General features: G+C 41.1%; 2 protein-coding genes across 5 annotated transcripts in view; one reads left to right on the top strand and one right to left on the bottom strand.

The window, feature by feature from the left end:
* CCDC146 (coiled-coil domain containing 146) overlaps positions 1-26,400 on the top strand; it is a 160,355-nt gene that overhangs the window by 24,622 nt on the left and 109,333 nt on the right. The gene's annotated exons all lie outside the window — the stretch shown is intronic.
* On the bottom strand, positions 1,528-24,755 carry FGL2 (fibrinogen like 2). Its single transcript, XM_073619599.1, has 2 exons — positions 24,104-24,755; positions 1,528-7,450 (listed from the first exon to the last, which is right to left on the bottom strand). The coding sequence occupies exons 1-2, from the start codon at positions 24,669-24,671 to the stop codon at positions 6,744-6,746; spliced, it is 1,275 nt and encodes a 424-aa protein (XP_073475700.1). The 5' UTR covers positions 24,672-24,755; the 3' UTR covers positions 1,528-6,743.

Raw genomic sequence — 26,400 nt, 5'->3', positions numbered from 1 at the left:
CATTTATGAAATATTTTACCATGGCGCCACTTTTTTAAATTTCCATTTTACCGAGGTCTAATGCAAGATAATCTGTAAAGCAAGTATATGTTTATTGAATAAGGAAAAGAAGGGGGTAGTCATGATGTACCGTCACTATGGTCTCCAAGCCCTTCTTACAGGACCATAACAATGGTGTGGTGTGCATCTGGACCTTCCAATTATTTTACATTATGGAGAAGCAATCAGGGGAGCAGAACAGTATAATTTGGCTCTAAAATGACCATAGCAGTTAGGTGTAAGTGGGAAATTTAGGTAAAATATCTCTGTCCTAACTTGAAAAATAAAAAAAATATTGAAAGTTAAAATATCTCTCCTGGAAACAGATAAAAAAGCTAGGGACCAGGCTGAACTTGGAATGTCTTTAATTTATCACATGGTGTGGGACATAGACAGCATGTTAGTAAAATGTGATTCTTTATAACATTTTAAAGTGGGTGAAATCCCTAACTAAAATTTAGCAATGTGCATCTTAAGCTGTTGCCTTTTTTTAAATTAAAATACCGTTTTCACTTTTAGCTCATCCTTTGTTGAATCCAGTTGTTGGGGCCGTTTAGCAGCAACGTCCCATCTACAATGATGCATTCCAACTATGGCTACATGGCCTTTTCGGGACAGGCTTCCTGATGGTAACAACAGTAGACCATGTACATGTAATAGATGTTAAAACATCCACTTTTAGTCTACATTTGCAGCATTAACAGAGTGACAACACAGGAAAGCAATTGGGAGACAGGAACAATGTTATCACACTAACTAGAAGTGAACCCTTTAAAGAGACCCTGTCACCAGACCATTCATCTCAACAACAATCTTCCTATCAGACTATATAGGCATTTTATGTGTTTTAGGTATGATATTTACTTTTAAGAACCTCTCTGGTGTAGATGTCCAAAAGTTGTGCTACTGGTGCTGACCACCGCCATCTTGGATGAGATGTCAGCAGCCCTATCCGTCACACAATTGACACTCTATAGTATTCCTTTCACGTCTCCCCCTAGCTGGTATATATATCAGGTTATATAGGGAGGTAAGGGGAGGGTGACAGAAGCTGGGCCAGCACAGACAGTAATTAGTTAGTTACTCACAAAAGAGAGAAGGGCGAGGACTGTGCCCTTTTTAGTGTGCTTCATAGCAAGTTCAACTGCAAATGTAAAAAGACTGAAAATTTGTAATCGCATGAACATTTTTAATATTATGATATTTTAACAATTGGGTTTACATAAACTATAACCAGTTTTATTTGCTAAACGCTATGTGCTTCCAGATGAAAGGAAAATGATTTTCATGTAGAAGAAGCATGCTAATCTTAGCAGTTAGTGAATGTTAGATCATTTGCTTGTTTTGCTATTTTACAAGATGAATTCTCAGCCCTAAAATGGTAAAGTCATGTAAGAAGTACATTGTGGAAATTCCAGCACAGGAAGTGAAATACTTTTACAGCTTTGAAACTATAGGTTTTAGGAAGAAAAACTAGCGTGCATGCACTTTGATTGTGGTTGTAGCAGAAAAAAAAACTACTACATTTTTATTTGCACAATTTACAATATATATTACTGCAGCATTTTAAAACAATATCTACATATATACAAAAATATTATCTTTATCAACATTCGATAAAAAAGCAACAGCATACTTAAAACGGACCTGTCATATAGTTGTGTGCTCAGAGCAGACCCACCATAAAGGGTAAAGTGGTAGGGTGTGAATGAGACTGTGGGGCTGATTTACTAAAACTGGAGAGTGCAAAATCTGGTGCAGCTCTGCATAGAAACCAATCCGATTCCAGGTTTTATTGCCAAAGCTTCATTGAGCAAGCTAAGGTTAGGTGCCAATTGGCTACCATGCCCAACTGCACCAGATTTGGCACCAGTTTTAGTAAATCAACCCATGTGTGCTTTTGCTTCATATTTTTTAAATTATTGATATCAGTCCCTGTTATTGAGAGCACAAACACTCTGATGTTCACCTAGGTCTCTACCAAGGCAAGCCAAGAATGCTAATCACAGTCACATTGCCAACAAAATCCTCTTTTCTAGGCAGTGCCCCTATGATCCCAAGGGGAAGTCTGTAAACAAAAGCAAATATGCTCACTTCACCTAAAGCTAGGATAAATCTTCATACATATGAAAAGGAGACACAACAGCAAGGGGGTAGATTAAAGCTAGCATGTTTAAATAATGCAGCAACTCAGTAATGAAAGAAAAAGGCATGGTTCTGTCTCATTAAAGCATATTTAAACTAAAAATAAAAAATTAATATATTGTAGCTTCCCAGTCCTTAGATGTGGTGGCTGCATTTGTTTTCTTTTTTTAAATAATTATCATTATATATTTTTTCCTGTTCCATCAAAGCACATGTAGTACTTGCTTCCCAGCCCTATGGGGTCCGACTGGCACCCCTCCCCTCCTGTCACATCCAATCCGAAATCAGCTATGAGCCTTTCCCAAGACAAGCAATGGCAACCCCCCCCCCCCTTCTCTGCATTCCTCATATGTTGCTTGCATTGGGAAAATGCTCAGAGCCAAGGCAAGCTGCCGTTATGAAGTGTCTGTCTCCTTCCTAGCTGTTGTCGGATCGGCCACAGCAGGAAGGGAGGGGTGCAGGTTGGATCTTGTATCTAAGTTTAGGAAGCACCTAGCAACATGGGACAAAGTACTACATGTACTTTCTCCCATAGGGGTCAGGACAGTGAAAAATATAATGATAGTTCTTCTTTTTCCGTGTTTTCACTTGGTGAACCTGACAGTAACTCATCCAAAAAAAAAAAAACAACACTCTGGATTTCTAACAACCCTGTCAATTCAAAATTAAAAACAAATCACTTTTAACAAAATAGATTTTTATTAGACATAGTAAAATAATGAGGTCCATTGCCATTAATATTAGTTTTTATTGGTTTTATGTGGTTTGCAATTTGTTTATGTACGCACCCATGACTGGTGGAAAGCCTTTTTTGATGCTTACCTGGATGATATTGTAATATGGTCACTGGTGATGTTACTCACTAATGACGCAGGTCTGTATTAGGGGTATTTTAAACAATACCATGGGTTTTAACAATTCTGTTCAATCACGTCATATTTTCACATCTATGAAAGAGATTGTATACCCTCCTGTATACATTGTACATGTACTGTAAATATCTTCTAAATGTGCGCTGTTCAGGAGATATTTACTGTATACTGTGCCGATGATGTAATTGGCGCATGCGCTCTGAAGGAACGGCCGCCTGTGCTGTTTCTTCAGGAGAGTGTGCCTTCACTGGCGGCTCCCGCGCTCATGGAAGGAACATGGGCAAAGATGGAGCGGGGACGACGCAGGCTTTGTTTGCAGGTAAGTGTCACATAATGTGCTAGTATGCGATGCATACTAGCACATCATGCCTTTACTTTGCAGGGAATGGTGCAAAAAAATATTTTTTTCAGAGTTTACTTCCTCTAAATTTTGTTTAATGCAATTTAGGGTTTCTTTTGATTTTGAATATACAGTTCGTTTTTTTTTTTAAGTTGCTTGCACTATACACACGGACTCCAGCCCAGATATATTATTTCTTTGAGTCAGCTTTTTCCATAGAGATTTTATCATCATGGCAGTATTATGTTTCCTGTTCTAAGGTGGCATCATTCACTCTCTACTCTGTACCTATGCAGGATTATTATTTAGACAACAAACACCTCCTCCACTCCTCATTACCATTAAATTCTGCACATAAGGACTGGTAAGCTGCAATATAATACATTTTTGTTCTTTAATTCAGTTTTAAACCCACTATTTTCCTTATAGCGCAGGTGTTCCTGTGTATTAGTATACACACTTTATGGTTTGCCGACAGAAAAAGGATTAGCAATATTACACAGTGAATGCAAGTAATCTTTACTTTCTTAAGCAAAACCTTACTCGCAGCCAGAATCTTGAATCAATGTTTTTCGGTAACACCTATGGTGATATTTTTAAAGCAGTGATTGGGACTTTCACCAAACATTTACTTGTGGTGAATTGATCACTGTCATTTAAATTATATTCACCTGCAGTGAATGTTTGTATGTCTAATTCTCTGTTTTATAAATATACCCTCTGGTGTATTTCAGAACTTTAGAACTAGTATATTTTTTGAATACTATTGCCTCACATAATATGGATACAAATAGCCTAATAAAATATAATGAAGAGGGATACTAGATGATTTAATTACAAATATCCATTGCTGTAATTTTACTGCCATCACTCTGTTGGAGCACGTGTGTTGATTGACTCAGGAGAATCTGTAATTTGTAAAGTTTTGACTTGTTCTTGTGCATCTGTCATTATTCCAGACAATTGTGAGTCATAAATTCACTGATTCACATAGCATAAAAATTAATTTGCTGATCACTAGCTGGAACCGTTTGTTTTATTGCTGGGGTATCCTACAATATCCCTAATATTAGAAGTTATCAGGTCAGTTAATGGGCATTATAGATGGGAAAAAACTGCCAACGGACGTCCAGCAGTGAAAATGTAAAGTTATTGGATGCATAATGAAAAGGCTCTTCAAGCTAGCAATACATGGGCTATTAGATTTATCAATTCATGCAAAACAGCATGGATGACGAAATCCCCATTGTCAGCCATTGTACTCACCAGGTGCCAACAGTTCAGATTTTGGCCGATTAAGCAGGAATTGGCTGAAATACGAGCCGTGTATGACCAGCATTAGGCTTTCAGCTTTGTTTGCATACTTGGGTACTTATATTCTTATTTCCTCATTTTATTCCTTTTTTTAATTTATTAATTTGTTCCTGAGAAAGAATACTTCATTTTCTCATTGTAATATTATCCACAGAAAAAGACAACCCATTCGTATGCTCACATACTGCACCTGGACATTTCTGTCTAAAAGATGTATTTAATTAATATGGCAGGGAGAGATCTGTTTAAAGATGGAACTAGATGTAGTCTATAGTTTTAATATTAAAGTAAAAACGTGACGTTACCTAAAATGTTTCTTAGGTAACATTGGTACTGAAGTTCAGGCACCTCATGGTACCTGCAAGCACCCATCTTAGTCTTTAAAGAAATCCTGTCGGGCATCTAAACTTCTCAAAAGGCCAGTTCTCTGTAAGGGAACAGGTAGTATATGCTCCTCTCGGTTGGCTTTAACTTGTACCTTACATTTATTCAGGTAGTCTAGCCTCTGTCAATTTCTTCAGCATTAGACATGTCGGGTACAGTTGGGTGCCTATGCACTCTGCCAGATGCTGCTAGCTTCCTCCAACCCCTACATCACAACTGTATCCTGTTGTGACGTAGGGGTTGAAAGGAAGGAAGGGGCCAGCACAGGCAGAGGACACAGGAATCTAACGCACCCTATTGAGTTATTTATACTGTTATACCCCGTACACACGATAGGATTTTCCGACGGAAAATGTTCTATGGGAGCTTGTTGTCGGAAATTCCGACCGTGTGTAGACTCCATCTGACATTTTCCATCGGAATTTCCATCACACAGAATTTGAGAGCTGGTTCTCAAATTTTCTGACAACAAAATCCGTTGTCGTAAATTCCGATCGTGTGTACACAATTCTGACGCACAAAGTTCCACGCATGCTCCGAATCAAGCAGAAGAGCCTCACTGGCTATTGAACTTCATTTTTCTCGGCTCGTCGTACGTGTTGTACGTCACCACGTTCTTGACGTTCGGAATTTCTGACCAACTTTGTGTGACCGTGTGTATGCAAGACAAGTTTGAGCAAACATCCGTCGGAAAAAAAACATGGATTTTGTTGTCGGAGAATCCTATCGTGTGTACAGGGCAAAAGAGTCTATAAACTGATGGCTTTGCCTCAGTTAAACGCCCTTGAATCCTGTACCTGGGGCCTTGACTTTTGACCAAGTTAAGCATCTTCCCATTCATTCAACTGTCAAATGCCCAAACTACAGTAGACAGTAGAGTCTCTATTACTTAGAAATAAATGGCATGAGTGGGTTATCACCAGAAAGGCATGGGGGCTTATTCTCACCAGATGGCGGGAGGACACAAACCTGAAAGGAAGTCTGGGTGAAGATGGAAGCGCCTGTCAGTGGTGACAGAGCGGCTCTGGAGGGCTTTGTTCTAAGGTAAGTATTTCATAATGTGCAAGTATGCGAGGCATACTTGCACATTATGCCTTTACCTTGCAGGGTTCAAAAAAATAAAATAAAAATTGGCGCAGTTTACTACTGCTTTAAGTACAGCTGTTAGGTCAGGTTCAGAAATCCAGATTTCCGAAGATAAATTTCTTTATAATAATTAAACTTTTTTTAAAAATGTGTGTCATATATGAAGTCACTACTTAGTTATTGTTTTGTTCTTAGAGGTTGTTGTAGTACATATTGTACATAAATAAGAAAATCCTTCAACTCATTTCAAACTTTTTTGTAAAATGGCAACTTATTTTTTGTTAGATTTTTATTGGCATTGTTTTCTCCTAAGAAGATTTTTTTCTCACATTCTTCCCTAGAGACACAAAAAGAGGTGAGATATAAATACCCCTAGAGTAAGGTGAAATTTCATATTTGACAGCTACCACAGAACATTCTCTTTTACACTGTTCCAGTGAGAACTGTAAAACTTTAGATTTCCCCTCAGGTTTTGCTCACCACCAAGACCTAATGTAAGAGTAAATCTGCCTAAGAGGGACAATGGCAGTAACCTTTCCTCACTCTGACCAAAACTAAAAAAACTATGGTGAGAAGTCTTTTGGTCTGATCATCATTCTAACAGTTTTGAAGGCTTGCCTGAAACTGTTCATGTGTTCATCATTCACACCTTTCCATGTACCCCAAAAAATTCCATTGCGCACTCCCTTGTAGTCACTCTTATAGTATTTGCCATTAAGATTTGCTGACATACATGCATCAAACCACCATCCAGAGCTGTAGTAAGCCCCGCAGTTTCCAGAAGGATATCTGTCATTGTCTTTGTCATGTGTTGTAAAGAATTTTTGGTCATGGTTGTACTGTTTACTGAAGAGGAGGGCATCACCCGCTGTTCCACTGTAACCACTGATTGACAATCGATATTTAAGAAATTCATTGGCCACATAGAACTGGTCATATGTGGCATATTCCTTCACACCCTTAAAGTCCTCAAGTTCTATTCTCAGCATCATGTTACTGCTTTTGGTCAACAGATGTATCTTATCATTACCTAGCCAAAACTCTCCAGTAAGGTTACCAAAGCCAATTTTATATTCATTCCATGTCCTGTTAAAATTGATGCTGCCATCCTGACGAATCTGCACCACAGTCCATCCTCCACCCATGGACTCCATATCACAGTACACTTCAAATGTTTTGTTCTTTGGATCTGGCATGATGTGGTAAATGCCATTAAGCCTTTTACCTAGCTTGAAGTAATCAGAACAGTCTTTGTAGATAAGCTGCATGCCTGTAATGAAAACACAGAAATAAATAACAGCTCAGAGATATACTGTACAGTATCTTGTCTTTACCTCTGCATTATTTTATTTTAAATGCAGTAAACCTCATTTCATAATAACAAATATGACTTTAACAAAATATTTGACTGCTGTTAATAATTTGCAAAATATAATACAAGCCTCACACTCTGTATATTCAGAATTTTACAGAAAACACCATAGCCATGCTTTACTAAAGTATTTAATTTGCATGCAAAGTTGTAATGTGGTGACTAATATAGAATCCAGTGGTACAAAATTGACCCTTGACGACCATACCTAAGGAGGGATCTGATGGAGCAGTACATGGCTAAGTTGTGATCACTGTACAGTGTACTTGCCATTGTTTTAGTACTTGCAAATGATAGTATGTTCAGTTTGTATTCTCGCTGATGATATGTTGATTCTGCAATGATGAAGTTGATGCCTTTGGCATGTATGAGAACAGGATTTCAATCGGTAGCTTGTTCTGTTTTTCATGTCAGAGGTGTAGTGATATGATGTATAGTGGGTAGATAATTAATTAGTAGTTATTATAATGATGATGTAAGTACTCTTCCGCAGCAACCCAATTCTTCCAGAGAGATGCACTTTATTGACTTTCAACACAGAACAAGGTCCAAAGTCCACAGATGACAAAAATCCAACAGAGTATATAATTTAGAGTCCCATTTTTCCTAGATTTGCGCCTTCATAGTCACACACAGACAGGACAAAACTATAATCTGTATTCTTGCATATTAACATCAACAAGTCCCCCCTGATATACTAGAACCCCAGGAGGGAGCCTCCGCTAGGCCAACCCAAAACACTCCTTGATCCTATTGTTACCCCCTCAAGTCTAATTACCATCAATAAATACTTCTTCTATGGTCCTTTAAACAATGTACCCTTTGAAATGTTCAATTAGGTTAACAGGCCATACCTCACACACCTAGGTAGACTTGCATAAGATCAACATATCAAAGAGTCATCAGCTGTTATATTAAAATTGAGTTGGCTCAGACAAATCGACCTTTGTTAACTGAATTCTGGCCTGGTCAATATTGTACTGTATGTGTACATACATATGTAGCACTAACTCACGGTGGAGCTGCTGGTTTAAATGGGTCTGTTACCTTCACTTTGCTTCCCTCTGTTTCACCGACACCGGTCTAGGGGTTCCGTTGAGTTTACTTCTGGACGACACACGCACCAACACTGGAGTACATTTTCAATGCTTTATTGAACAGTCAAACCTTAGGAAGTAGCAGGAAAGAGATGGAAAAGGAAACCTTCAGGAGAAACTCAAATATCTTCTTACAATTTCTTAGCGACAAATGTCCCGGTAGGATTCAGATAATTATGTGGAATGTGTTCCCCTCCTGGGACGCACTCCTTGCTCGTCTGGATAGGCCTCTCTCACCGGTCTAGCAGCCAGTACGCATCACAAATCTAAAGTCTCTGCCACAGACTTATTTGGGGGGTAAATCTGCACGATTCTCTGCCACAGGATGTATCAGATCTTCTGCAGTGAACAGTCAGTCACAGTGCCTGAACCTTCAAGCCAAACCGGCGACACTATGCTGTATAATTACTTCTTTTGGATATGTCCTGCAACCGAGTCACCAGGCCCCTCTATAGACCAGCATGCCGCGTGATCTCTCCAAGACAGGCCCTCCCCTGGGATCTCCTTGGCTGTCCAGCTTCGTCACACAGGACCGACAGCTCAGGACCATTCCTCGGCCACGGTGGTAGGCTCCAGACAAGCCTCTGGACCCACCCCTGTGCCGTAGCATCATGGGCCTCCCGATCGGAGGACCACGAGGTAGCTCCTTAACGCATACCTGTCGGCCAGGAGGGCCAGCAGGTGGCTGCATAACGACCCTAGAACATGGCATCTGTCCCATAAATACCCCCTTCCCAGAATGCAACTCGGAGGACCACCTCCACCGAGCTTGCCTCCAAGACAGAGGAGCATCTATACACTTTGACATGCTGCCCTTCCAACACTGACTAATGGTAACAGCAACACCCACCGGTCAGCACGGAAGCACACACAACGTCAGCCAAGCTGGAACAGAGGCGAACTTTTAACCTTCCTAACACACAATTTACTAAATTAACCTAATCTGCTGTAGATTGTAAATCTACCAGCACTACACATATAATAATATAATGTCCCACATAAATCGGGGAACATATTACAACAAGAGGTTGCCAGATTAGGACAACCTTTGTTATGGTGACTGTTTTCAAGCAACCATTTAATTTTCAGATAGACTGAAAATTGTAGCAAAATAAAAGTATATATTTAGAAATAATTGTTATAGTACATTGGAAGACTACAGATACATGGGGAAGTTGATATCCTTTGGTCTAGACAGAAATGACTGATGGTACTCTTGGTACTCTAGTGGCGTTCACAGGGCTGAATATTGTGTCCATGTATAAAAGGCTTGAACTTTCTACTTCCTGTTTTCCACCTAAAAGTATTCTTAAACATTTACATGCTTCGGATACTTTCCCACGTCTCAATTTACTAAGACAACTCTTACATTTTGTGAACTTGTGGACTGAACTTTTTCCAAAAATCTGAATTACACATCTTCAAAATATAAATGCATAGTCTCTAAAAAAGGACAATAGAAAAGATAATCACTGAAAGAGAACTTGGCTTCCTGAATAGGAAAGGGTGGACGATATTAGAACACGGTGGTTTCCGCTGTCATTAATTGATTTATATAACGGACATTTATCTTTGCAGCTGTTTCTTGGAGATAAAAAGCTATAAATGTAAGGCCGCTCTCAACCTTGTGTGCAGACTTGTGTGTAAGGGAAGTGATAGTGCGACACTGAACACCATGTCCCAGCTGAATTATAAAAAGGGCATTTCGTTCAGGTAATATCAAGGCAATGCTTCTGTAACATAGGAAGTGTGGAGGGGAATCGTTATATATGAAATGTCACTAATTAGTTTATGCCGCCAAAAGAAGTCTGTGATGCCTGATGACACTGAAACAACATGCAATACAAAATGTAAGAAATTAATATACTGTATAATATATAGAGAATGTAAAAATCTGCATTTTTTTTTTACAAGTCAATATTATAAAAAAAATTGAGTTAAAAGAAACCAGTCATCAGAAAAGCCTTTTTCACATGGACATACAGTGCCTTGAAAATGTATTCACACCCCTTGAAATTTTCCACATTTTGTCATGTTACAACCAAAAACGTAAATGTATTTTATTGGGATTTTATGTGATAGACCAGGGATATGCAATTAGCGGACCTCCAGCTGTTGCAAAACTACAAGTCCCATCATGCTCTGCCTCTGGGTGTCTTGCTTGTGGCTGTCAGAATCTTGCTATGCCTCATGGGACTTGTAGTTCTGCAACAGCTGGAGGTCCGCTAATTGCATATCCCTGTGGTAGACCAACACAAAGTGGCACATAATTGTGAAGTGTAAGGAAAATAATAAATAGTTTTCAAAATTTTGTGAAAAGTGTGGCGGGCATTTGTATTCAGCCCCCTTTACTCTAATACCCCTAACTAAAATCTAGTGCAATCAATTGCCTTCAGAAGTCACCCAATTAGTAAATAGAGTCCACCTGTGTGTAATGTAATCTCAGTTTAAATACAGCTGTTCTGTGAAGCTCTCAGAGGTTTGTTAGAGAACTTTAGTGAACAAACATCATCTTGAAGGCCAAGGAACACACCAGACAGGTCAGGGATAAAGTTGTGGAGAAGTTTAAAGCAGGGTTAGGTTATAAGAAAAATATCCCAAGCTCTGAACATCTCGTGGAGCACTGTTTAATCCATCTTCTGAAAATGGAAAGAGTATGGCACAACTGCAAACCTACCAAGACATGGCCATCCACCTGAACTGACAGGCCGGGCAAGGAGAGCATTAATCAGAGAAGTAGCCAAGAGGCCCATGGTAACTCTGGAGGAGCTGCAGAGATCCACAGATCAGGTGGGGGAATCTGTCCACAGGACAACTATTAGTTGTGCACTCCACAAATCTAGCCTTTATGAAAGAGTGGCAAGAAGAAAGCCACTGTTGAAAGAAAGCGATAAGAAGTTCCCTTTGCAGTTTGTGAGAAGCCACACTTGTTTAATAATAATAAAAAAAAGGTAAACAGAATAAACATAGTCAAAACATAGCCAGAGTTTAGGAACCGGAATGGATAGTCAGACAAGCCAAAACGTCAGGGAGCCAGAAGGAATGTCAGCCAGGCAAGTCTTTACCAGGAACACAGGAGAGCGTCTCTAGAGATATGACCAAGGTGAAGGCAGAGATCATCTGGACTGGTCCGCCTAAGTAGGCAGAACTGACAAGCAGGATCATCAACAGGTGAGTCACTGTGGAGAGATAGGAGCTGGCAATTAGCCGACAGCTGAGAGGTCAGCTCAGAGAAGGAAGGGCTGGGCCCAGATCTGACACAATCTTAGAAGAAAACCTGTTCGAGTCTGCAAAAGACTTGAGACTGGGATGGAGGTTCGCCTTCTAGCAGCACAACAGCCCTAATGCCCTGTACACAAAAGTGCGATCGGATTTTGTTGTCAGAAATTCCGATCATGTGGCTTTTTCTGTTGAAATTTCCGACACACAAAGTTTGAGAGCAGGATATAAAATTTTCCAACAATAAAATCCGATTGTTTAAATTCCGATCGTGTGTACACAAATCCGACGCACAAAGTGCCACTCATGCTCAGAATAAATTAAGAGACGAAAGCTATTGGCTACTGCCCCATTTATAGTCCCGACATACGTGCTTTACGTCACCGCGTTCAGAACGATCGGATTTTCCGACAACTTTGTGCGACCGTGTGTATGCAAGACAAGTTTGAGCCAACATCCGTCGGAAAAAATCCATGGATTCTGTTGTCGGAATGTCCGATCAATGTCTGATCGTGTGTACAGGGCATAAGCATACAGCCAGAGCTACAAAGGAATGGTTTAGATCTAAGAATATTCATGTGTTAGAATGGCCCAGTCAAATTCCAGACCTAAATCCGATTGAGAATCTGTGGCAAGACTTGAAAATTGCCGTTCACAGACGCTCTCCATCCAATCTGACAGAGCTTGAGCTATTTTGCAAATGAATGGGCAAAACTGTCACTCTCTAGATGTGCAAAGCTGGTAGAAACATATCCACGACTTGCAGCTGTAATTGCAGCGAAAGGTGGTTCTACAAAGTATTTACTCAGGAGGGCTGAATACAAATGCACCCCACACTTTTCACTTACTTATTTGTAAAAAAGTTTGAAAACCATTTATAATTTACCTTCCACTTCACAATTCTCTGCCACTTTCTGTTGGTCTATCACATAACATCCCAATAAAATACATTTACCTTTTGTGGTTGTAACATGACAAAATGTGGAAAGTTTCAAGGGGTTTTGCAGGAAAAAATGTGCATTTTTTTCCCCTGCAGGAGCCTGGAAAGCATTGCACTCCTGATTAGTGGATCAGGGGTGCAATATCAGGATTCTGCAGACAAGCCCTGCAGCTTTCTGCCTGTGTCTTCATATGGACTGTCTATTTGAAAGTTGCAGGGCTTGTGAATTAATTACGAGAGTGGTGATCAGTGCCCTCGCAGTTCATCCTGAACTACAAGCTTTCAGATGCATTGGCTGATAGTAGTTGTAGCTCATTTATTCACAGGAAACTACAAATGAATGACGCGGCTGTGTAAGCAGAGCCCTGCACACCGTGCTGTTTTTAAATTGTGACAGCGGGTGTGGGGAGAAGATCCCCCGCCCACTGTCACAATAAGGTTGAGTTTGGGGAAACTGGTGGCAGGAGCTGGAGCATGTTTTATGTTCTAACCTAAATATATGGGTGGAACATGTAACATGTTCCAAAAGATGAATTTAGCTTTAAGCGAACAACCGTGTTATTACTTTTAGCGTGCTGAAAGAATTCATTTACCTAATAAGGCATCAAAGCAATGCCTCATGCCTTATCAGGCAGTTCAGTCTAAAGTTTTAATCAGCCTGCTTTGCTGTCTTACTAGTTAACCTGTAGTGCTTTGGGAATCCTTTGTTGTGCACTATTGTCAAACAACAATTTATATATATACGTATATACTGTATGTGTATGTGTCCCTGTTGTACCCTCATCACTATCAACACGTTGATTTAATATCCATTATTAGGAAATAATAGTGGTGAGGTGGAAACAATAATTAGCTATATAGTAACTTACTGTTCTTATGATGAGTAATACAACTTTCTACACATAAGTAGTAAGCTTAGTTACCTGTTTTTTACTTTCCTTCCTCCCTGTCGCTTTATCTTTAATAAGCCCCTGTGGAGCACTTTCCTTCTCACTAAACATTGATCTATGTTACTTAAATTGTTTGCCAAGTTTTCCTTTTTGGAAATCTTTATACACAATGAGCTGCAGCAGACGCCAGCCAGTGTAAGCACCTGTTTCTCTGCAGATTTGTTTTCAATCTCTTTCTGTGTCATTAATTTGTAACTCGTGATCCCAAGTTTTCTCCCATGATTAGAAAATCACCTCTCATTTCCTCTTTTTCCAGTACATTCTCCAGTAAGTTACCTCTCTTTTGAGAACAATTTGTTCTGGCTCTGTTGGATATGTGTTAGTCAATATATTATTTTGTAACAGAAATTAATACATTTGAAATAGATAGGCCCGGCCTCACAGCAATATATCTCTGGAGCAATTTATAAGAACTTGTTAAAGAGATTAATGCAATATTCCATTTACGAAATTCATTTGAGAGAGACTCTACAGTGACGTGGTTAAAAAAAATGGTTAAAAGAGATCCATCAACGTGCTTATGTCAAACGAAATATATTATAATGCAGTGCATTTATGACAAAACAATGGTATTGTGGACACGGTGCTGCAAGTCCCCATCTGACACCACCCTGGGCTTTGGAGGTGTGAATCAGTCATGATATGATTAGATGGACAATTCTATAACCCCTCTCCCCTTTAGGATGACAAAAAAGTTCAAACATCAAAGTGATTGTAAAGGCACGTTTAAAAAAAAATAAAAATAAATAACACAAATGTTATACTTACCTCCTCTGTGTAGTTGGTTTTGCACAGAGCAGCCTGTATCCTCCTCTTCTCTGGTCCCTCTTTGCTGCTCTTAGTCCCTCCCTCCTTTGAGTGCCCCTCAGCCAGCAGCTTGATACAGGGGTCACCTAAGCCAAGTCAGAGCTCCGTGTATCCAATGTACAATGCATTAAGATAAAAAACCTTCTGCCTTTACAACTCCTTTAACCACCTCAATGCAGGGCACTTATACCCCCTTCCTGCCCAGGCCATTTTTCAGCTTTCAGCGCTGTCACACTTTGAATGACAATTGCGCGGTCATGCTACACATGTGACCGGCTGTGATTGGACACAGCCGATCACATGGTTAAAGAGCCACAGCTCTTTACACAGATCGGGGTTGCACCGTGTCAATACGGCGCGGCTGCGATCGCAGCGTTGCGCGCCCCCGGGGGCGTACAAGAGGGATCGTTCTGGGAGGCCATCATATGACGTCCACCCAGAACGAGAGCCGCACCGCCCAGCCGTCATTTGATGGTGGGCAAGCAACAAGTGGTTAAAGGGTTAAGAGTTTGTCTATACAGTGGGAGAATTTTTTTGACACCCTGCAGATTCTGTAAGTTTGCCCAAATGAAGGGTCTATAATTTGTATTTTAAATGATAGAGACAGAATATCAACCAAAAATCCAGAGAAGTACATGATACCAATGTTATAAATGGAGGGCCAGTTCAGTGAGTAAAATAAGTATTTGATCCCCAAGCAAAATATGACTTGGTGGAGAAACCCTTGTTGGCAAGCACAAAGGTAAGATGTTTCTTGTAGTTGGTTACCAGGTTTGCACACATCTCAGGAGGGATTGTGGTCCACTCTTGTTACAGTTCTTCTCTAAATACTTAAGGTTTCCTGGCTGTCACTTGGCAACTTGAAGTTTCAGCTCCCTCATAAATTTTCTATGGGATTAAGGTCTGGAGATTGGCTAGGCCACTCCATGACCTTAATGTGCTTCTTCTTGAGCCACTACTTTGCCTTGGCGATATGTTATGGGTTAGTTGTCATGCTGGAAGACCCATCCACGACCCATCTTCAGTGTTCTGGGAAGAAGGTTCTCATCCAAGATTTTACAATACATGGCCCTGTCCATTGGCCCTTCAATGCGGCAAAGTCGGCCTGTGCCTTTAGCAAAGAAACAGCCCCAAAGCATTATGTTTCCACCTCCGTGCTTGACTGTGGGGATAGTGTTCTTAGGGTCATAGTCAGCATTTTTCCTCCCCCAAAACACGGCACTTCTCATGACCATCCTTACCCCATGAGGCAAAATCTTGCATGGTGCTCCAGACCGAGGGTGATTGATGGTTATTTTGTATTTGCATTTGCGAATAATCGCTCCAACAGTTGTCTCCTTCTTGCTGATGGTCTTGTAGCCCATTCCAGCCTTGCGCAGGTTTACAATCTTGTCCCTGACGTCCTTTGACAGCTCTTCGGTCTTGCCCATGATGGTGAGGTTTGAACGGAAGAAAGAGATTCTGTGGACGGGTATCTTTTTATACACATAAGGAGTTGTCATTAGGAGCACCTTCTTAAATTGACAGGACTAATCTGTGTACCACATGAGCACATACTGTAGCCAGTCTGTTGGAGCCAGAATTATTTTTGACTGGTAGGGGATCAAATACTTGTTTTACTCACTGAACTGCAACTCAATCTATAACATTTGTATCATCTGTTTTTTTCTGTATTTTTGGTTGATATTCTGTCTCTATCATTTAAAATACACCTATGATAACAATTATAGACCCTTCATTTATTTTATAAGTGGGCAAACTTACAAAAACTGCAGGGGATCAAATAATTATTTTCCCCACTTAGTTTAAAAGCTGAACTTTAATCAAGTATAAGAAACACTCTGTTGTCTAGTTGTGTGTTTATTCAAAAATCAAATGTAATTACCTCACTGTGTTCATATTAACTCTCTAAGTTCCTTTGCACACCAGAAGTCAGACATAAAGTGCCAGAATTGTGAGCGAATAATGCTATATTACATTGCTCTATTGCTCTGTCATCCTAACATGTTTCAGGCATGGGTGTTTATATAAGTCTGTGGCAGTTAGAAAGTACATGGTGGATATCAATAGTGAGGTAGCTAAAGGTAGGAAAGTGACACAGAGTGGTGTAGAACTCTAGGGTGTAAGTAATGGTGTCATTCTGTGTCTGTGACAGTTATCACATATAAAGCATGTATCCCAATTTTGTTTCAGCTATTCAAATAAAGTTGTGCAAGAATACAATTTCTGTATGTTTACATCCTGAATACAATAGGTGGTGGTGCTAAATTAGATGTATGAACACTTTTTTTATATTGTTTCAGCTTTGTATACAGGTTACACACCTGTATCAGTGTACCTACTGGTTTAATTATTTGGTTTATATTATATGGTTTTCAATAGCATAGTTCATACCAGTGCTTGCAGTTCCAGTGCGTTCCAGTTCCAGAAAAAAAAGTAGAACATGCTGCATTTTTCCTGCACTGGACTGGAACGCACCAAAAACGCACTGAAACACGCATGTCCTTATTTAGGGTTTTGAAAAAAATAGGAGGAAAAATGCACTGGACTGCATCAAAAACACGTAAAAAACGCACATGCAGAAAAACATCTGGAAAGCATCCGGATTGCGTTTCTATGGTGTGAACTGGCCCTTACGGTAAATTGAATTTCAATTGTGTAATGTGGGATATCTTAAAGTAGTATTAAACTCTCCATATAAAAACAACCCATGTACCTGAATGTGATCAATATAGTTATTACACTTATTTTTCCAAATGCTATGTTGGTAAACAGACTTTCCACATATCTTTAGCAAGCACCGCTAACTCCTCTGCACCCGTGCTTCCCCCTTCACTTCCAGCTTGCATGAACAGAATTGTATTTCTGATGCCAGGACTACAGTGCATTGAAAAAGTATTCATACCCCTTGAAATTTTCCACATTTTGTCATGTTAAAACCAAAACATAAATGTATTTTATTGGGATTTTATGTGACAGACCAACACAAAGTGAAATGGAAGGAAAATGATAAATGGTTTTCAAATTTTTTTACAAATAAATATGTGAATATGTAAATATGTGAAAAGTGTGGCGTGCATTTGAATTCAATTACAGCTGCAAGTCTTTTGGGGATGTCTCTACCAGCTTTGTACATCTAGAGAGTGAAATTGTTGCCCATTCTTTTTTGCAAAATTGCTCAAGCTCTGTCAGATTGTACGGAGTGAGTCTGTGAACAGCAATTTTCAAGTCTTGCCACAGATTCTCAATTGGATTTAGGTCTGGACTTTGACCATTCTAACACATGAATATGCTTTGATAAACCATTCCATTGTAGCTCTGGCTGTATGTTTAGGTTTGTTGGTCAGGGGAGGGCTGGCAGCCTTAGGCCTGTGGGGCAAGTCCAAGCAAGTGGCCCATTGAACCACCGAATCAGCTCACCATCCGTGCCCACCTGGTTTTTCAATGTAGCCTGATCCGTGCCCATCAATGCAGCCTCACCAGTGCCCATCAGTGCAGCCTGACCAGTGCCCATCAATGCAGCCTGACCAGTGCCCATCAGTGCAGCCTGATCAGTGCACATCAGTGCAGCCTGATCAGTGCCCATCAGTGCAGCCTGACCAGTGCCCATCAATGCAGCCTTACAGGTGCCCATCAGTGCAGCCTGACCAGTGCCCATCAATGCAGCCTGACCAGTGCCCATCAATGCAGCCTGACCAGTGCCCATCAGTGCAGCCTGATCAGTGCCCATCAGTGCAGCCTGATCAGTGCCCATCAGTGCAGCCTGATCAGTGCCCATCAGTGCAGCCTGATCAGTGCCCATCCAATGCAGCCTTACAGGTGCCCATCAGTGCAGCCTGATCAGTGCCCATCAATGCAGCCTCACTAGTGCTCATCAGTGCAGCCTCACTAGTGCTCATCAATGCAGCCTCACCAGTGCCCATCAATGCAGCCTGATCAATGCCCATCCAATGCAGCCTCACCAGTGCCCAACAGCTCAGCATGATCAGTGCCCATCAACGCAGCCTGATCAGTGCCCATCAGTGCAGCCTGATCAGTGCTCATCCAATGGAGCCTCACCATTGCCCATCAATGCAGCCTGATCAGTGCCCATGAGTGCAGCCTGATCAGTGCTGATCCAATGCAGCCTCACCAGTGCCCAACAGCTCAGCCTGATCAATGTCCATCAACGCAGCCTGATCAGTGCCCATCAGTGCAGCCTGATCAGTGCTCATCCAATGCAGCCTCGCCAGTGCCCATCAGTGCAGCCTGATTAGTGCTCATCCAATGCAGCCTCACCAGTGCCCAATAGCTCAGCCTGATCAGTGTCCATCGGTGCAGCCTGATCAGTACCCATCAACGCAGCCTGATCAGTACCCATCAACGCAGCCTGATCAGTGCCCATCAAAGCAGCCTGATCAGTGCCCATCAACGCAGCCTGAATAGTGTCCATCAGTGCAGCCTGATCAGTGCCCATCAGTTAAGCCTGATCACTGGGGTAAGGTAAATGGGGTGTATGGGATGTGAGGCCCAGCCCAGCAGCCCAGCAGCCCGAGCCAATCAGGCGTCCCGACTCCCTGACGTGTCCTGCCGCTAAGACTCCAGGAGTTGTCGTTTCTTCTGCGCTGCTCTCACCACTGGGGGCTTCAGCGCGGACTTAAACTTCCGGAATGCAACATAGGCCGGCTGCCATGGCCATGCCCCCACCCCCCGGCCTGACGTTGTAAAGTAAAAAAAAAATGGCAGCAGGCAGTGGCCGCCTGCCGTATTGAATATTAGGGTGGCCTGGGGGGAAATTGCCACCCTGCCCCCCGGCTCAGCCTGCCCATGTTTGTCCTGCTGGAACCTCTGCCCCAATCTCAAGTCTTTTGCAGACTCTAACAGGTTTTCTTCTAAGATCTCCCAGTTTTTGGCTCCATCCATCTTCCCATTAACTCTGACCAGCTTCTTGGTACCTGCTGAAGAAAAGCATCCCACAACATGATGCTGCCACCACCATGTTTAACAATGGGGGTGGTGTGTTCAGGGTAATATGCAGTGTTAGTTTTTCGCCACACATGGCGTTTTGCTTTTAGGCCAAAAAGTCCCATTTTGGTCTCATCTAACCAGAGCACCTTCTTCCACATGTTTACTGTGTCCCCCACATGGCTTTTCGCAAATTGAAAATGGGACTTCTTATGGCTTTCTTTCAACAATGGCTTTCTTCTTGCCCCTCTTCCATTAAGACCAGATTTGTGGAGTGCATGACTAATGCCCCGTACACACGGTCGGATTTTCCGACGAAAATGTGTGATAGGACCTTGTTGTCGGAAATTCCGACCGTGTGTAGGCTCCATCACACATTTTCCATCGGATTTTCCGACACACAAAGTTTGAGAGCAGGCTATAAAATTTTCCGACAACAAAATCCGTTGTCGGAAATTCCGATCGTGTGTACACAAATCCGACGGACAAAGTGCCACGCATGCTCAGAATAAATAAAGAGATGAAAGCTATTGGCCACTGCCCCGTTTATAGTCCCGACGTACGTGTTTTACGTCACCGCGTTCAGAATGATCGGATTTTCCGACAACTTTGTGTGACTGTGTGTATGCAAGACAAGTTTGAGCCAACATCCGTCGGAAAAAATCCTAGGATTTTGTTGTCGGAATGTCCGAACAAAGTCCGACCGTGTGTACGGGGCATTATAGTTATTCTGTGGACAGATTCTCTCACCTGAGCTGGGGATCTTTGCAGCTGTTCCAGAGTTACCATGGGCCTCTTGGCTGCTTCTTTGATTAATGTTCTCCTTGCCTGGCCTGTCAGTTTAGGTGGATGGCCATGTCTTGGTAGGTTGCAGTTGTGCCATACTCTATCCATTTTCGGAGGATGGATTGAACAGTGCTCTGTGCGATGTTCAAAGCTTGGGATATTTTTTTGATAACCTAACCCTGCTTTAATCCTTTCATGACTAAGCCTATTTTTGAAATTTGGTGTTTACAAGTTAAAATCCATATTTTTTGCTAGAAAATTACTTAGAGTTCCCAAACATTATATATATTTTTTTAGCAGAGAATCTAGAGAATAAAATGGAGATTGTTGCAATAGTTTATATCACATGGTATTTGTGCAGCGGTGTTTTAAACGCAAATTTTTGAAAAAGGGACACTTTCATGAATTTATAAAATCCAAACAGTAAAGTTACCCCAATTTTTTTGTATAATGTGAAAGATGATGTTACGCCGAGTAAATAGATACCAAACATGTCACCCTTTATAATTGCACGCACTCGTGGAATGGCGACAAACTACGGTACCTATGAATTTCCATAGGCGACGCTTTAAATTTTTTATACGGTTACCAGATTTGAGTTACAGAGGAGGTCTAGGGCTAGAATTATTGCTCTGGCTCTGACGATTGCGGCGATACCTCACATGTGTGATTTGAACACCGTTTACATATGCGGACGCGACTTCCGTATGCGTTTTCTTCGCTGCGCGAGCTTGCGGGGACGGGGGCGCTTTAAAAAAATTTTTTTCTTTTAAATGTATTTTATTTATTTTTTACTTTATAAATTGTGTTTAAAAAATGTTTTTATTTTTTTTACTTTTATTGCTGTCACAAGGAATGTAAACATCCCTTGTGACAGTAATAGGTGGTGACAGGTACTCTTTATGGAGGGATCGGGGGTCTAAAAGACCCCCGATCCCTCCTTTGCACTTCAAAGTATTCAGATCGCCGAAAACGGCGATTCTGAATACTGTATATTTTTTTAAAACCGGCGCCATTGACAGCCGAGTAAACGGGAAGTGACGTCATGACGTCGCTTCCACGTTTACAACGAGAAGGCTGGAACGAAGCCGCCCACAGCTTCGTTCCAGCCCACCCCCAGCCGCCGAAGGCAGACGATTGGACACCGGGCCTCCCGATCACACGGGAGGCCCGGTAAGAGCGGCGGGAGGTGGCGGGAGGGGGGGACGTCCCCTCCCGCTCCTCCGGTATAACAGCCGAGCGGCTTTGAGCCGCATCGGTTGTTATACTCGGGTAGCCGATCGCCCGCTGTGAACAACGGTACCGGGATGCTGCCTGCAGCTGCGGGCATCATCCCGGTATAACCCCGGAAAACCGAGTACGCATATCTGCGTACGGTCAGCAGGAAGGGGTTTTAAACTTCTTCACAATTTTATCCCTGTCTTGTCTGGTGTGTTCCTTTGCCTTCATGATGCTGTTTGTTTACTAAGGTTCTCTAACAAACCTACCTCTGAGGGCTTCATAGAACAGCTGTATTTATACTGAGTTTAAATTACACAGAGGTGGACTCTATTTACTAATTAGGTGACTGCTGAAGGCAATTGATTCCATTAGACTTTAGTTAGGAGCATCAGAGTAAAGGCTGAATACAAATGCACGCCACACTTTTCAGATATTTATTTGTAAAAACAATTTGAAAACCATTTATTAATAACAATAAAGTTTTCAACACATAAAAGGAAGACGGTATGACCCCTTGTAGGTATAACTCTGTAATTTTCAATTAATTGAAATGAGTTTAAGGGATCCAGTAGGTATAAAAACAATGTGGCGACTCCTGATCAAATTGGGGCTAGCCTGTGTAACCTCTAACAAAATAAAGCTGGGAGAGTAGGGTAGTAATGTGTGATCATTCTATCTTAGAGTAGGGTATATTTCTGTATTATTGTACTCTGGGAACTACAGCGTATGTTTAAATTGTACTTCTTAATGTTAAATAACACAGTTTCATATGTTAAACTTAATGTTTTATTGTGTTAAAATTAGGTTTAACATTTATATTTGATACAAATAAATTGGTTCAGTGCCTTGCAAAAGTATTCACCCCCTTGGCTTTTTACCTATTTTGTTACATTACAGCCTTTTAGTTCAATGTTTTTTTAATTTGAATTATATGTGATAGATCAGAACACAATAGTCTAAGTTGGTGAAGTAAAATTAGAAAAATATATACATAAAACTATTTTTCAGAAGTAAAAAACTGATAATTGGCATGTGCATGTGTGTGTATGTATTCACCCCCTTTGTTATGAAGCCCATAAAAAGCTCTGGTGCAACCAATTACCTTCAGAAGTCACATAATTAGTAAAATTATGTCCACCTGTGTGCAATCTAAGTGTCACATGATCTGTCATTACATATACACACCTTTTTGAAAGGCCCCAGAGGCTGCAACACCTAAGCAAGAGGCACAACTAACCAAACACTGCCATGAAGACCAAGGAACTCTCCAAACAAGTAAGGGACAATGTTGTTGAGAAGTACAAGTCAGGGTTAGGTTATAAAAAAAATATCCAAATCTTTGATGATCCCTAGGAGTACCATCAAATCTATCATAACCAAATGGAAAGAACATGGCACAACAGCAAACCTGCCAAGAGACGGCCTCACACCAAAACTCATGGACCGGGCAAGGAGGGCATTAATCAGAGAGGCAGCACAGAGATCCAAGGTAACCCTGGAGGAGCTGCAGAGTTCCACAGCAGAGACTGGAGTATCTGTACATAGGCCGACATAAAACCGTACGCTCCATAGTGTTGGGCTTTATGGCAGAATGGCCAGAAGAAAGCCATTACTTTCAGCAAAAAACAAAATGGCACGTGGGAGACTCCCAAAATGTATGGAGGAAGGTGCTCTGGTCTGATGAGACTAAAATTGAACTTTTTGGCCATCAAAGAAAATGCTATGTCTGGCGCAAACCCAACACATCATATCACCCAAAGAATACCATCCCCACAGTGAAACATGGTGGTGGCAGCATCATGCTGTGGAGATGTTTTTCAGCAGTCAGGACTGGGAAACTGTTTAGAGCTGAGGGAAAGATGGATGGTGCTAAGTACAGGGATATTCTTGAGCAAAACCTGTACCACTCTGTGTGTGATTTGAGGCTAGGACGGAGGTTCACCTTCTAGCAGGACAATGACCCCAAACACACTGCTAAAGCAACACTTGAGTGGTTTAAGGGGAAACATGTAAATGTGTTGGAATGGCCTGTTCAAAGCCCAGACCTCAATCCAATAGAAAATCTGTTTTCAGACTTGATAAAGATTGCTGTTCACAAGTACAAACCATCCAACTTGAAGGAGCTGGAGCAGTTTTGCAAGGAGGAATGGGCAAAAATCCCAGTGGTAAGATGTGGCAAGCTCATAAAGACTTATCTAAAGCGACTTGGAGCTGTGATAGCCGCAAAAGGTGGCTCTACAAAGTATTGACTTTAGGGGGGTGAATAGTTATGCACATTGACTTTTTCTGTTATTTTGTCCTATTTGTTGTTTGCTTCACAATAAAAAAAAAAAAAAATCTTCAAAGTTGTGGGCATGTTCTGTAAATTAAATGATGCAAATACTCAAACAATCCATGTTAATTCCAGGTTGTGAGGCAACAAAAATGAAAAATGCCAAGGGGGTGAATACTTTTGCAAGGCACTGTATGTAAATTACTTCACTTGTATAAGTAAACAAGTTATATAAGAAGAAATATGATTATGCCATGACTATAACAAGCAATTTTATATACTGTACATATATATTTATAAATTAGACAGACTTACTTGGATTTGGCTGAAGTAGTGGACAGTTGAATGAGCATTTGTCCAAGTTGTTCATTTCTCTTGATAAATTGGCCATTTTACTGTCAACATAATCTTCCACGCTGTTCATACTGACTGAGTTCATCTTCTCCAGTTGATCCTGCAAGGTGGTTATTTGGGATCGAGCATTCTTGAGACTTATAGACATTTTCTTCACTTTGGACTGCAGATCTTGGATTTGATTCCCTTGTCCCCCATCTGGCACCTCATCTTTGTCCTTTTCCAGATTGTCATCTGCCTGCAGTTTGCAGTCCTGGCATGATTTCTTCAAGTTATTTACTATTTCTTTCAGGCTCTGGACTTCTTTGAGAGTTTTTTCAAGCAGCTGAAACTGCTTAGGAAGCTGAATAGTCATAGGAGGCATGGCTATCTGATAGGGACAATTGCCATCTTCGTCACATTTACCCCCAGTCTTCATTTTTATAGGACAGGCATTATCAGGCTTTTGTGATGGAGCATCCTGTTCTTCTGCAGCACGTATGCCAGTTAGCAAAGTAACAGAGGCTAAGACACAGAAGAGAGACCTCATCTTTGCAGTGAAGGATGCTGAACTGAGAAGCTGCACAGCTTATATAGAGCCAGCAAGCTGTGCCGAAAGAGCTCTGGCTTTCCTCTGAAATGGGTGGGAGCGCTTACAAAATAAAGTCACAGAGATGTTAAGGGGAACTTCCTGGCATAGTAGGATTTGCACAAAATAACATTTCTTTCTGTTTAGAACATCGGCTAAAAGTAAATGAACAGAAGTGTTAATGTTAATGATAACTTTTACATTTATTGTGGCATCTTTTGAGAAAAAAAAAAAAAACATATATTTATTTTGCTCTTTTGGGCTATAGGGATCACATATTTCTTTTAGTATGCTTATGTAAAAAAAAAAATTGCATAAATCTGGGTATACACAAGGCAATCTTACCATTTGTTTCTGCCTAATTAGACCGCAGAAGAATATTTTCAACCAACACACATATCTACGGTTGAACCTCCCTCTGTAAAACAGAGAGTGCCATTGTGAGGCTTTCCTGGGTTTGTTAGTTGCCTGGCTGTTATCTAGAAGATAGATAGTAGAACAAAAATTATATTTTACAGCTTACCAGTCCTTGGATGTGGTGGCTGCATTCATATTTTTTTTAGACTTTTTTTCTTTTCTTTTTACCTGGATATCCTACTTCACCTATTGTAACTATAATGCCACGTACACACGGTCGGACTTTTCGACTGGACTTGTCCAACGGACGCCGACGGACCAAATCCGGCGGACAATTCGATCATGTGTGGGCTTCACCGGACCACCTCCAGTCGCAAATCTGACGGACTTTAGATTTGGAACATGCTTCAAATCTTTACATCGTAACTCCGTCGGACCCAGAAATCCGCTCGTCTGTATGCTAGTCCGACGGACAAAAACCCACGCTAGGGCAGCTATTGGCTACTGGCTATCAACTTCCTTATTTTAGTCCAGTGTACGTCATCACGTACGAATCCGTCAGACTTTGGTGTGATCGTGTGTAGGCAAGTACGGTCGTTAGAAAGTCTGTTGAAAGTCTGCCAAAAAGTCCATCGAAAGTCTGTCGAAAGTCTGTCGGACGGGCTGTCGGACTTTTGTAGCTGAAAATTCCAACCGTGTGTACACGGCATTAGAGCAGCTTTCTTACTCTAGGGCAGAAGGAGAGTGCAAAATGATGTGGTGCAGCTGTTCATGGTAGCCAATCAGCTTCTATCTTCAGTTTATTCAGTAGAATAGAAGTTATTTCTTAGGCTTCACATACACTTTGACCTACTGCTTTCAAAACTCAGAGATACTGATTAAGAATATATGTGCAGATAAGCTCTTTTAGCTTTGTTCTTATTTTCCTGATCTGTTTTGTTTGTTCTGGGCCAGTGATTCAAAGTTGAAGCCTGTTATTTCCCTCATGTGAGATTTACTTTACAAAGTCTTGAAATGATCAGACCACTAAAAACAGACGTGTCACATTCTAATAGATGTTGAAGAGTTAGTTTATCATCCGGGTTATTTAACAGATTTCTTTGGCAGCTGGCACCATCCACCTGGTCCAGTCTTTAGAAGAGATCTTGCTTGTCCTGTCAGAATTTTATTGTATTCTACAGTACAGTGAATGTAACAGAAGGGGTTAGATGCCCCATAATGCAGTAAAAGGAATAAAGCCGCGTACACACGAGCGGAATGTCTGACAGAAAAAGTCAGACGGAAGCTTTTTATCGTCTATTCCGATTGTGTGTATGCCTCATTGGACTTATTT

The sequence above is a fragment of the Aquarana catesbeiana genome, linkage group LG03 (genome assembly GCF_042186555.1).
Source record: "Aquarana catesbeiana isolate 2022-GZ linkage group LG03, ASM4218655v1, whole genome shotgun sequence".
Taxonomy (NCBI): domain Eukaryota; kingdom Metazoa; phylum Chordata; class Amphibia; order Anura; family Ranidae; genus Aquarana; species Aquarana catesbeiana.
This window is presented reverse-complemented; position numbering and strand designations above follow the sequence as displayed.